This window comes from Leptonychotes weddellii, chromosome 5 (genome assembly GCF_054177405.1).
Source record: "Leptonychotes weddellii isolate Sample4059 chromosome 5, ASM5417740v2, whole genome shotgun sequence".
NCBI lineage: Eukaryota > Metazoa > Chordata > Mammalia > Carnivora > Phocidae > Leptonychotes > Leptonychotes weddellii.
This window is the reverse complement of record NC_138373.1, coordinates 47,565,250-47,578,291: the sequence shown is the minus strand read 5'-3', so window position 1 is coordinate 47,578,291 and position 13,042 is coordinate 47,565,250. Positions and strand designations below refer to the sequence as shown.

General features: G+C 43.4%; 1 protein-coding gene across 1 annotated transcript in view; it reads left to right on the top strand.

The window, feature by feature from the left end:
• Positions 1–9,438: 9,438 nt before the first annotated feature.
• FRMD4A (FERM domain containing 4A) overlaps positions 9,439–13,042 on the top strand; it is a 330,684-nt gene continuing 327,080 nt past the window's right edge. Inside the window, exon 1 of the mRNA XM_081820621.1 lies at positions 9,439–9,635. Coding sequence (XP_081676747.1) covers positions 9,570–9,635 — 66 coding nt within the window. The 5' untranslated portion in view covers positions 9,439–9,569. The remainder of the gene's footprint in view (positions 9,636–13,042) is intronic.

The window sequence follows — 13,042 nt, the reverse complement described above, 5'->3', positions numbered from 1 at the left end:
AAGGAATTTTTGTGAACAATATTTTCACTTATTAAACGAGATTTTAAATTGAAGTTTAAATTTTAAATTTTAAATTGAATTTCAACGTGATGCTGTTTTTCACATCACATCGCCCAAGGTTCAGAAGCTAGCTATTGCACCCTGTGGCTGAGGGTGTCAGGATTCAGGCACTCTCCATTTTGTGGGAGTATAAATTGGTACAAACGCTACAGAGAGTAAAAATTACAATATCATTTTTTTTAAATGCACATGATCTTTGAGCCAACAATTCCACTTCTAGAACTCTACCTTAAAAATATTTTCACACATTGGGCGCCTGGGTGGCTCAGTCGTTAAGCGTCTGCCTTCGGCTCAGGTCATGATCCCGGGGTCCTGGGATCGAGTCCCACATCGGGCTCCCTGCTTGGTGGGAAGCCTGCTTCTCCCTCTCCCACTCCCCCTGCTTGTGTTCCTGCTCTCGCTATCTCTCTCTCTGTCAAATAAATAAATAAAATCTTAAAAAAAAAAAAATATTTTACACCAGGGCAAGATGCATTTTCATGTTGCCTTAGCAACCATTAATAGGGGATAGGTTAAATGAAATCTTCCAGACAATGAAATACTATTTACAGTTGTAAATAATTACAATATATATATTACATATACATATCACATACACAAATGGTAATATTTTATGCCTGAGTCTGATTGGAACATCTCCGGAAATAGTAAAGGGTTGCCTCTAAGGGGAACTGGGTGGCTATAAGTCAGAGGTATAAAAGAGACTAACTTTTTAGTTGTACTCTCTTATTAATTTTTAATTTTGTATCATCTGCATATACTACCTATTCTAAACCATTAACAAAACAAGTTTCAAAACAGAGGGCCTCGGTCTTGTGGACAGAATTCAGGTTGCTCCCTCCCAAGCACTCGCTTGGGGAAGAGTCTTCATCATGGTGAGGGCTGTAGCTCCCAGAGAGCGCTGCCCATTCCAGTACAAGCCTGCAAGGATGTGCGTTGATCGAGAAGTGAAATAAGCGTCACTCTACTCTCCCTTGGTCGGCTTTCGTCCCTTCTCCACACCTCTCAGGGTGAAGGCAGAGTGTTTATTTAGGCTTTCCTCTCTGCCTTGCTGAAGTTGTTCTCAATGCTAAGGGAGCTGGTGAAGGGTTAAATCACATGGATCTATCTCCAGTGATTCGCCTATCAGCTCACTCCTGCGTGTCTCAGTCTGTTTTAGTAGCAGTGAGGATGTACTGAAAACTAGAGATGAAGCCACAGGCGTCAGGGCTGAATTGCCCCTGAGGACCCTCTCATCCTCCGCTTCCAGGGCCCAGTCCCTGATCCGCACAGGCCTGAAATAAAGTCCTTGGAGCATGGCAGAAAATACACACCGACAACAGAGGGACCTAGCCATCCAGCTGACTTCCTTCCACTTTAGAATTTGAGATTATATCTCTTCCATTTTTGCTGTGTGTTGAACTGTCTTTTCTTTAATAAAATCATGGTGATGGCAGATGATAATTGGCTTGTTTTTGTTATTTTTTTTTAATGCCCCAACTTAGCATATTGGCAATCCCAGCTTGGTGTCCACAGTATTTAACTTGATGTGCAAATTGTACTGTGCCATAATGCCCAACATCTAGAAACCTTTGTCTAATCTCTGCCCGGAAGTGGACCCAGGAGGAAACTGAGCCAAAGAGGCTGAGATTCTACAGTCACAGACTGGGGAGCCCAGCGTTGCTCCTGCCTCGGCTGCCCTGGGACAGCCTCCCTGTGCAGGGAGAAGTACACACTGCCCTGTCCTCACTGTGCCTGTGACTTCCAGTTCCAACCAGCCAGCCCACTGGCAGCCACGTGGAAAGCAAGTTATAGCAGATCCTGGCTGTTTGTGCAGCAATCCCATGGAATTAGCTCTTGGGTCATTCGCTCTCCATATTAAGCCAAAGGTCCTATGTAAAAAATGAGAGAAGCGATATCAATTATGGAGACAGCCCTAATAACTTGGGACAAGTCACGAAGCAAGTAGAAACTTTCATCTTTATGTATCATAATTAATAATATACTCAGTAGAGCATCCGTTACTAAGGTTTTCACACTTTAATGCCTTGTTGTCTTGATGTGACCAGTGGGTCTTTGATCTTACCATATTTTGAAAAAGATTCACTCTACTCTGATCGTTGCATAGATTCAGAAGAGAAGCAGAACTCTAAGACACCTGAATGCTTTGGACTCCATTTCAAGGCTGAGGAAGATCAGTGAAGAGCTCCTCCGTGCCCCTGCCTTAGCAGGCTCATCTCCCTACTATGAAATCACCCCAAGAGCTGTAGTTGTTGTGGAAATGTCAGAGAACCTATGACGCAATGAGCCCTCCTCCCTTCAAAGACGGCCCGAGTGAGGATGTTAGGGCCTGGTCTCTGGAGCAGGACTGCCGTGGCGAGATACATTCTCATTTCAAGTCCTTCTCTCATCCGGGTTCGCGCTCTAGCTAACCTCGGCCAGGGCGTTGTCAATTGCCTCTGAAGCTTAGGTTTTTCTCATTGATTAGGGCTGTGAGGTGTGGGTAGAGGCCACCCAAAACCCAAGATCCATACCCCTTCAGAGTACCTCTAACAAAAATATTTATCTTGTTGTTTTGTGGAAGCTTCATTTTTCTCAGTGATGGGATTATATTAATCGCACAAGGGTTAAAGGTCAAGAGCCATCTTCCCACTGCAATTATGTAGCCGGCTATACCCAGAATGCTCTTCCAAGTTCTGGAGATCATATATGGAAAACACAGGGCCGTGCCCAAGGAAGGACGGAGCAACAGTTAGGAGCCAGTGTCTTGGGATTCTGATCACCTACGAGCTCTTAGAGAACCTCGTTCATGTGATGCCAGCCTGCCACAGTCGACTCACTGGGCCCGGCCATCTCTCCTGCAGCCTGAGGAGTAAGGCCAGGACATGCAAGATACAACACATGCATTTTGATCAGCCCCTGGGAAAAGTCAAAATGAAAAGTCAAGATCAAGTGCCATAGCCTCTTGGCCTGTCCTTAGTGGAGGACCCTAAGGTCCAAATGGAAAAATGTTCAAGTTACACTAGATTGCTCTTGCTATGCAAGGACATAGTATCTCAAGAATATACTGGAGATGAGTAGATATTCAGCTCCATTCCAGGCCTGTCTGGTAATTATTACAGCCTCTCAAATCACTCTTGAGTTGGTCTGGAGCAATAGGCTACTAAGTTACTAAGACTGGTCAGGACATGCCTGAGTCCCAAACACCATTCTCTTCTGCCCAAACACTCACAGCCATATTTCCTTCCATCCAGATTCTCTTCTCTTGTGTTACCACTGGTCAAGCCCAGGGAGGCTGTCCCCCAACAACAGATGAGAGAGGAGGGGTGGGGGGAGGCTGACCACCACACTGACATCATGGAGAGCAGGCTGATGTCAGTTTGTATTTGGACCTGTTGCGTTCACAGTGATTAAGTGATCAGTTCACCATGTTTTCTGTGTAGTTGCATTATACAAAGACTTTTATGTATACTGGTATGTGTTATTTCATTATAGATTACTTTTGTTTTATTGCTTCTTTACGTAGCAGAGAGTTGTGTTGATATTTTTTAAAGATTATGTGTAGGCAGGTTACATTATCTATGATTTCACTTGAGGACAGTAAGGAACATTATAAAAGATTCATTGTAACAAAAGACCATTGACTCTGAAAGGATTAAGAGTCATTGATCATTCTAAGGCAACATGAGGAAGGCTTTTGGGGAGAGAAAACCCAATCCAAGTCAGTTACTCAAGATGGATGGTGGTTCTCTTACCACCAGCAAACTCACTCATTTGGGCAATGACATAACTGAGCTAACTTGTCACTCATAGGTCCCCAAAAAGGAACATATGTAACAGTGTCTCAGTCTGTTCAGGCTGTTATAACAATATACCACAGACCAGTGCCTTATAAGCAACAGAAATTTACTTCTCATAGTTCTGGAAGCTGGGAAGTCCAAGATCAAGCGCTGGCCAGGTCAGTGTCTGGCGAGGACCCACTTCTGGCTTCATTGTCCTATCACTTCTTGGTTCGTAGATAACTGCCTTCTAGCTGTGACTTCACATGGCAGTAGGAAGGGGCAAGAGAGCTCTCTGGGGCCTCTTTTGTAAGGACACTAATTCCATTCATGAGGGCTCCCCCCTTCATGATCTAATCATCTCCCAGAGGCCCCACCTCAAAATACCATCACATTGGGGGTTAGGTTTTTCTGCCTATGAGTTTTGGGGAAACCTAAACATTCAGTCCCCGGCAACTAGTAACCATCGTGTAGTTCCTGTGTGCGTAGCTTCTCATTTCGGACTAGCTCTAAGTGCTTTACCTTTATCATGTTTGTTCTCAAAACAACCCTGGAAGGCATGGAAATCTTTTAAATCCCACGCAACTTTTGTAGAGAAAGAGTCATCAAAAACATCCGTAAAAGATTTGGGAGAATGTGGTAAGGATCTGTGTTTCCAAAACCTGCATTTGAACTCTGGAAAGTGAGGTGTCTTTAGAAAACACAGGTGGCAGAGCTGAGGTGACTGTTCTTGGCACATCCCCACTGTGCCCCGCTGGTGCTGGCTGCAGAACCCCCACAAGCCTCCTTTACTCCACGTGGTAGAGCACATGACAGGTGGCAAGACTGAGAGATCAGGCGAGTTATTATGTGTTTCTGTCCATCATGAGCCCAGGGCATCACTGAATGTGCCTGACACGAATTTCACCGCCTGTTGGCTTTGAAAGTCTTGAAATTCTTCCTTGTGACTGGGCGGGGGATGCGGGTGGGAGAGACCGGCGGAGTGGGGTGGGGGACAGATAGAGAGGAATAGAGCCTTTGTACTTGTCAGAGAGGCTGTCAAAATTGAAAATGCATTGTGAGCAGGGAAGACAAGGTTGGTTGTGTTAACCATCTGACACCAACACGGGAAGGATGGGCAGACACTGAGAGCGTGGTCTGCTGATAGCCAAGCCCTGACCCACGGCTGTGCCAGCCTGCCAGGGCCCTATAGAGACAAACCTTTAAATTACCATGTCTGTCGTCCAAGAGGCAGACAGACGAGCCTTTATAACTAGACCCAGACAGGCAGCTGTCTGTTAGGGCCATCAGAAGAGTCTGGTTTACTTAAACAAGCGTGAGTACTTTAAAAACCCTCCCTTTCTGGTTTTAAGGCGAGGCAGAAGCTTGACGGACAAGGTCATCAATAGGACATTAATATTAGTTGCTTTTATACATATTGGTGGAGGTGTTTTGTATTATAAACTGGGTCTGTGGGACATAATTGAGTGATCAAAATAAAAGTCAGTGATTTTGCTTTAAAAAAATCTCAGTAATTATTTCATCATTGGATCAAATTTCTGCTTAGATTCACCAGTCAAGGCACTAAAATGGTTACTAAGTTATCTCAACGACCAATTCTGATTGACCTGACGGTGGTCTGATCCGTCAGGTGCTTTGTACCTGACCTTTAAATAAATGGTTTTACTGAATAGAAAATCACTGCTCTAGGGTGGAAAGAGAAAGACCTTTCCAGGAAAACATTTTTGCCTATCCAATTGCCTACTGCTTTGGGCTTGCTCGTCATTGTACTTAATAGAAATTGTTTGCTATGAATTGGACTGTGATCTAGTTGAGCCATAGACCTTACCTCCATCAAGACTCAGGCTTTTGAAGTAGACATTAATTTTCAGGGTTGCAGAAAACACAGTACTCTCTAGAAGGATGGTTTACCCACAGCTCCCCTGGGGAGACCGAGGGAGACTGTACAGGGAATTCGGTCAAATCCCCACTTTCCAAAGATTTTCCTTTTATTGAGTTCTATCACCAAAATGTTGAGCCTGCTGGGGGGATTTTTCATAGACAAGGGAGAAGAAGATGGTCACCCAAGATTTAAATAGGAAGAAACTCAAGATTTAAGACCATACACTGCAATGTTATTATTCAAGATGAAGAACAAATTCTAGCATTTACCTCCTGTATCAGGTGTGTTGCAGACTCATTGTTCTCAATGGGGAGCCCCAGCACGGTGGTGCATGTCAGATCCTTCTCAGGTGGCCCGGAAGCTTTGATCAATGGTTAAAGTGTATTTTTTTTTTCTCAAATGAGATTATACCATCAAAGGCATGTCTGTGGGATGATATCAGGATCCTGTGTTGTGAATCTTGAGAACTTGGTTGCCACCTTCTCAAATACAGTGGTCTTTGGGCTCGGACCCCTAGTCTCCATCACTGCCCGCAGCCATGCCCCTGCCACTCATTGCTGTAAATCCCTATCCGGGGGTAGACTCTGCCTCTCACTTATTCTTGCTCATGCCTTTCCCATAAGGTGGGAGTGATGTTCTCCCTTCCCCCTTTATCAGCGAGCCCTCCCTCAACCCCCAAGTCCCAGGGTAAGTGCCCCTGACAGGGAAATATACTCTTTTTTTCATAACCTCAAAAAAGGAGAGTATAGAATTACACCAGCACATCTTTCCATGTATTCTCAAGACTGTAAGGTCTTGAAGAAAGAGCTGTGTCTTCAGCTTAGCAGCACCAGCACCCATCGTCCCACTCTCTGGGCCAGGTGCTGAAAAAGTTTTTGTAGAAAGGATGCATGAATGAATGAACAAATAAATGTTCAGAGTCGACATTAGCATCAAGGAAACTTCTGTCATTAACAAAAATATATATTAATTAGAACAGAGTTACTAAAAAAACTTCCACCTTCCATTTACCAAAGCCACCCTTCACCAGATTCTCATAAGCACTGATGCTGGTGAACTTGCCCTAAGTATCAACAGTTTCCCTGCCTTAAGGCTGGTGCGGTCCTGCTGCCTCGAGGGAACCCACTTAACTCCACATGGCTCATATCATCCACGAAGACTGGAACTCATAATAAATGTCTCTTATGGGTGACATCCACAACTCACTACCAGTTTACGTCTTCTCTTCCTGCTGGCTCCCTTCTGGTTGATTTCTCCCCTCTGGAGACTGTTAAAGCCATTTTGTTCCTAAAAAGAGTATATTCTCAACACATCCTCCTCAGAGCCCTAGTTCCAGAATACTAACTACTCACATGGCTCAAATTATGCACAGTTTCTTGTCCCTTAAGTTTGCTGTTTATATTCTAGAGAAGCCACCGCCTGTTCCCTCAGACCATGTAAACTCATTGCTGGGGCTGGGAGACTGCCTGCCTTAAATGAAAAATATTCACTGTTCTCCACTGGCTCATGCCTTGTCCATCCCAGGAAGAAAATTAATGAAAGAATCAAGTATCTTTTTTACAAAATTCCAGACATTCAAAATACTTCATCCAAATTTAACTCATAAAGAGAGCAGGTTTCAAAACCTGATTTTGAAAGCCCTCCTGAGATGGCACACCTGTCTTCCCCAGCAATCTTCCTGATCATACGGCCAGTCGTTCACCCAACGCTCTCTTTCCTGGTGAGAGAAGGCACCTGGGTTTTTGAATCTCTGCTGGACAGCCCTAGTTTTAACAAAACATGGCAAGAAGTTGACTTGTACTGAGTCTTTGCTGATGACATTGTTTGCTCTAGTCATCGTACCAGCTGTGGACACGGCAAATGCACTCACTGATGGGAAGTGCTGTGACTATGAGTTCACCCACCCAGGAAATATATTTTCTGTACATTCTTGGCTATTGGAGCCATTCATCACAGCATCGCTGCCCCCTCCCTGGTGCCTTTGCCTAAACAGAGATGCTTGTCATGAAGCCACTGTAATTCCTCTATGAGAGGCCCCCAAACAGAATCAAAACCATAACTCAAAGAGCATTTATGGACAATTTATGACCAACTGTCAAGCTAAAACTACTCTGACAGACTCCAAATCCGCTTTAGAAATAATATGATGCTTTTTATCAATTTTTTCCTTGTCCTTTACTTTATGGTTGCTTTGTTTAAATGTTAAATGCTGAATTAAGTGGGTCTGGATCTTCTTTGGGAAAATGAAAATTCATGGGAAGGTACTAAACTGGACAGTTTCAGCTGTTCCCAGTTTCAAGAGCTCTGACAAGAAGGGGAGAAGTTTTATCGTAGAGCAGAGACTTTTTATATTTCCTCGACTTCACGTGGGACCCCCTCTTCTTTGGCATCAATATTGACTGTTAAGTGGTCACACCCTGTTTGGAGTCAGAGACTAGACTTTTCGTGGATCATTTGGCTTGGAAATTGTTTAGGGAACAGGACAGCACTCACTTGTAGAGCAAGGCTGTTTTTGTTAGGACAGTCATGGCAAGAATGGCCACTAAAGACTTGATGGCTAAGTGTCCGTGAGAGACTTTCTCAGGACTGAAAAATTGTCCAAAATGGGGGTCTTTCTTAGGATATGAGATTTCAGCCTTATAAGGGAAAGCAATTCTGACATATGCTATAACATAGATGAACCTTGAAGACACGCTAGGTGAAATAAGCCAGACACAAAAGGACTTGGTACAAAATACTGTATAATTTCACTTATATGAGGTGCCGAGACTAGTCAAATCCACAGAGATGGAAAATGGAATGGTGGGTGCCAGGGGCTGGGAAGAAGGGGGGACGGCGATTTGTTTAATGTGTACAGAGTTTCAGTTTTGCAAGATGAGATTAGAGATGCGGCCTACAACAACGTGAATGTACTTAACACTACTGAATTTGACACATAAAATGCAGTGAAGATGATAAATTTTATGTTAAGTGTATTTACCACAATTTTACAATATTTTAGGCAAGAAAAAAAAGTCAAATTTTGAAGACCAAAAAGGAAAATGACATTTGCACGATAGAGTGGATATTCTTTACTGGCAGAAGCTTGAGGAGTTGACACAAGAGATTAAATTTTTTCCTTGATGTTTATCTACTCTCGTAGAGGAGGGGGTGGGGAGGACAGAGACTGGGGGAGAGTATAAGGATCTAATAATATTCCAAGGAAAAATTTAGTACCCCCACGACTTTCGTTTCCTTGTTTTTCACAAGACTATGTGCTTTTCTGTCATCGTGTACAGAACAAGGTCTGATGGGTTTTTGACAAAGAACCATTGATGGCGTGTCTGTGTGAATTGCCCTAGCCTTGGTCACAGCCAACTTCTGTGGGACCCACTGCCCCCGCTCTACAATACATCCCAGTGTGCTTGGCCATTTATGAAAGGTCAGAAATGAACTGAGAAATGGGCTAGAGTCAAAAACATGTGGCCCTATAAATATCAGAGTCAGACGGCTTCTTCCATTCTCTCCCTGCTGCCCCTCACTGTCTCCCCGGTGCCTTCTCCCTCGCCCACTGTTGGGGTTTCCCTCGTTTTGCACAGCACCTCAGACCAGGTTGCTGCAAAGAGCTGGCCGTGGCTGCACTCTTCACCTGGTGACGTCTATTTGCATCAGGTCTGATCCCCCCGTGCCATTAATCTAGCTTTCTCATTTAGCCCTTGGAGATTTCTGGCTACAGGGCTCTATCCATGCCGTCTGTGATGTTCTAGTCCACGTCCCGCTAGCGCCATTCCTACCTGTGGTTCCATCTGACACCTGCCGTGTTCTCTGAGCTGAGGAGCTTGCGGGCGTGGGCCATCAGCGGGGCCTCATTGCACATCGGAGCGTTCGTTATGACCTTAGCTGCCAAACTGGAAGACTTTGAAGTGACACTGGAACATCTCCTCATGGATGTGTTTGTAAGTAAAGGCTTTCCCTTATTCTGCACAACAGATCCCCTTCTGCACCCCCAGAGTCTTCAAGACTCTGTCCCCATTCCCGACAAGGATTCTATTCTACAATGGTCCAGTGCACAAACAGTGGCTTTATGTATGCTTATGTGCCTTGGGGGGGCAAGACTATAAAATCGCTAAATGCCTGAGTGGTGCGGAATGGTCTGTACAGATGACCTAGCAGGGAAATGGCTTCTGAGAACAAGTAATGTTCAGGAGTCTGAATGAATGGGATGAAGAAATAGAACACATTTGCCCAAAGAGACAAAAGCAGCTTCAGTAGGTATTCCCTGGGAGACTCGGATCTGTTGGTGAAGTGAAGTGATCATTCCAGAAAACAAAGGGCTCAACATACTGTATTTTTCCCACGGGGAATGCTGAGGGTAAGGGTAGAGAGAGCACATCACTCTGTGCAGAGCACCAGCCCCTGGATCCTGGCCACTTTCCTAGGGATTAGGTCACCATTGCTTTCTCAGGAACGGATTTTATGGGATAAGGCTGTTTGAGTGACTGTTTTTTAAAGAAGGGGCAGCTGATAAGGATACTTTTTAGAAACACAATCTTTGAAAACCCCCGGCATCCATAGCAACCTAAACATCGTTTCTGCCCCAAACCAACCACAGTCGTTCTTACTCTTTTCTCAGGGTTTTCTGCTGGTGATAGGTCTGTTTTGTATTACTGATGGGGGTTTAGGGAGCTACAGACTGTGTGAAGCATGCCGGCAGTAATATAGCTGAAAGAAAGGTGTTCTCTTTCCAAGAACAACACTGGCGCTCCCCCGGGAAAGGCGGTGGTGGTACATTTTGAGGACCAGCCAGTCTGCGTCTTGAATCTGGAAAAGGCTGCGGGGGGTTAGCTTTTTCTCTATACATCACTAAGTCCCTTTCAGGAACCTTACAGGGAATGGTGTGTTTTGGCAGACGTTAGAGTCTGGGGCTTTTTTTTTTTTCTTTATTAATTTATAATCTGTCGTCTAATTGAAGCAACATTACACTGGCAGGATTCCCAGATGGAATCGCCCTTTCCAGGCTGGATACCGGGATCCCCAGTACCTCACATTCATTCTGACTGGAGGGTCAGGAAGTTATGCGTCAAGAAGGGAGAGCGACCTGGATTTCCAGTGATGGGAGATTCATGGACAGCATCGCTATTTTCTGAAGTATAAATAGAGATTGAGCAACAGGATGGGAAGTTTCTTTGACAGCTGATACCCTCTGCCCAACCACCACGGTCCGCTATGGTGGTGGCTGGTGGTGGGTGGCTGTAGGGTCTTATGTGGGGGCAGTCTGTGGCTTACCAAGGGGTTGGTGTGAGCTTGGTCACATCAGGGAAAAATTAATTAGGAAGTTGTTTTATTGAAATACCACAAAGTTGTTAATGTAGTCCCCTTCTCTCCTTAACTGCCCCCCCCCACACACACACACTATTTTCTAATATTCCCACCACTATTATCTTGTTTGGGAACTCCCAGATACATTCTCTCCTGGAGGAGAGTGCAGTCACATACTCCCTCCTTTTCTGTAAATACAACCCATAATTTCATGGCCTCAGTTTAGGTCCTTACTACCCCTCACTTGGACTAACCATCTAATTATTCTCCTGTATCCACTATTTCTCCTCCAGTTCATCCTAGATTATCATCTCCAGATCAACCTCTTTACACTCTATTAATTACTAAAAAATATTTTTTTAGCAAAATTGAGTAGAGAGGACAGAGATTTCCTATATACTCCTGTTCCCACACACTCACCTCTCCCACCATGAACATCCCACAGTAGAATGATACATTTATTGTAATTACTGAGACTATACTGACACATCATTATCACTCAAAGTCAGTAATTTACATTAGGGTTCACTCTTGGTGTTATACACTCTAGGGGTTGACTGTGGGTGACTGACATATAATGGCATGTATCCACCATTGTAGAATAATGTAAGATAGTTTCACTGCCCTTAAAATCCCCTGTGCTCTACCTATTGATCACTCCTCTTCCCTAATGTCTGGCAACCACTAATATTTTTACTGTAGCGTTTACTATTTTGTCTTTTCCAGAATACCATATAATTAGACTCATATAATATGTAGTCTTTTCAGAATGGTTTCTTTCATTTAATGATATGCGTGTATGTTTCCTCCGTGTCTTTTCATGGCTTGATAGCTCATTTCTTCTTAGCACTTAATAATAGACTGTTGTTTGGATGTGCCAAAGTTTATTTATTCATTAACCTACTGAAAATATCTGGGTTGCTTGCAAGTTTTAGCAATTCGGCTATAAACATCTGTGTGCAGGTTTTTGTGTAGACATAGGTTTCCATACCTTTGAGCTAAATACCAAGGAGCTCAACTGCTGGATTGTGTGGTAAATGGTTAGTTTTGCAAGATACCACCAAACTATCTTCCAAAGTGGTTGTGCCATTTTGCATTCCCACCAGCAGTGAACAAGAACTCCTGTTGCTCCACAACCTTGCCAACATGGATTGGTGTTGTCAGTGTTTTGGAATTGGGCCATTCTAATAGGTGTGTAGTGGTATCTCATTATTGTCTTAATTTGTAATTCCTTAATGATATATGATGTTCAACATCTTCTCATATGCTTACTTTCTATCTGTATCTCTTCTTTGGTGAGGTGTCTGTTAAGGTCTTTTGTCCACTTTTTAATCTGGTTGTTTATTTCCTTATTGTTGAGTTTTAAGCGTTCTTTGTATATCTGGGCTATCAGCCATTTGTCAGATACATCTTTTACAAGTATTTTCTCCCAGTCTATGGCTCTTCTCATTCGCTTGGAAGTTTTTTGCAGAGGAGTTTTTTCATTTCAATGAAGCCCAGCTTATCAATTATTCTTTCATGGATCTTGCCTTGGTGTTATATCTAAAAAGGTATCACCATATCCAAGGTCACCTGGATTTTCTCCTATGCTATCTTCTAGGAGTTTTATAGTTTTGGTTTTACACTTAAGTCTGCAATCCATTCTTAGTTAATATTTGTAAAGGGTATAAAGTCTGTGTCTAGATTCTTTTTTTTTTTTTTTTGCACGTGAATATTCAGTTGTTCCAGCACCATTTGTTGAAAAGACTGCCTTTGCTCTGTTGTACTTCCCTTGCTCCTTTGCCAAAAATCACTGGACTATATTTATGTAGATCTATTTCTGGGCTCTCTATTCTGTTTCAGTGATCTATTTGTCTGCTCTTGCACAAATACCATACTGTCTTACTTGAAGTAGCTTTATAGTAAGTCTTGAAGTTGGCTGGTGTCAGCTCTCTGGCTTTTTTCCTATCAATATTAAATCAATTAATCTGGATCTTTTGCCTTTCCATATAAACTTCAGTATCAGTTTGTTGATATCCCCAAAATAACTTGCTGGGATTTTGAT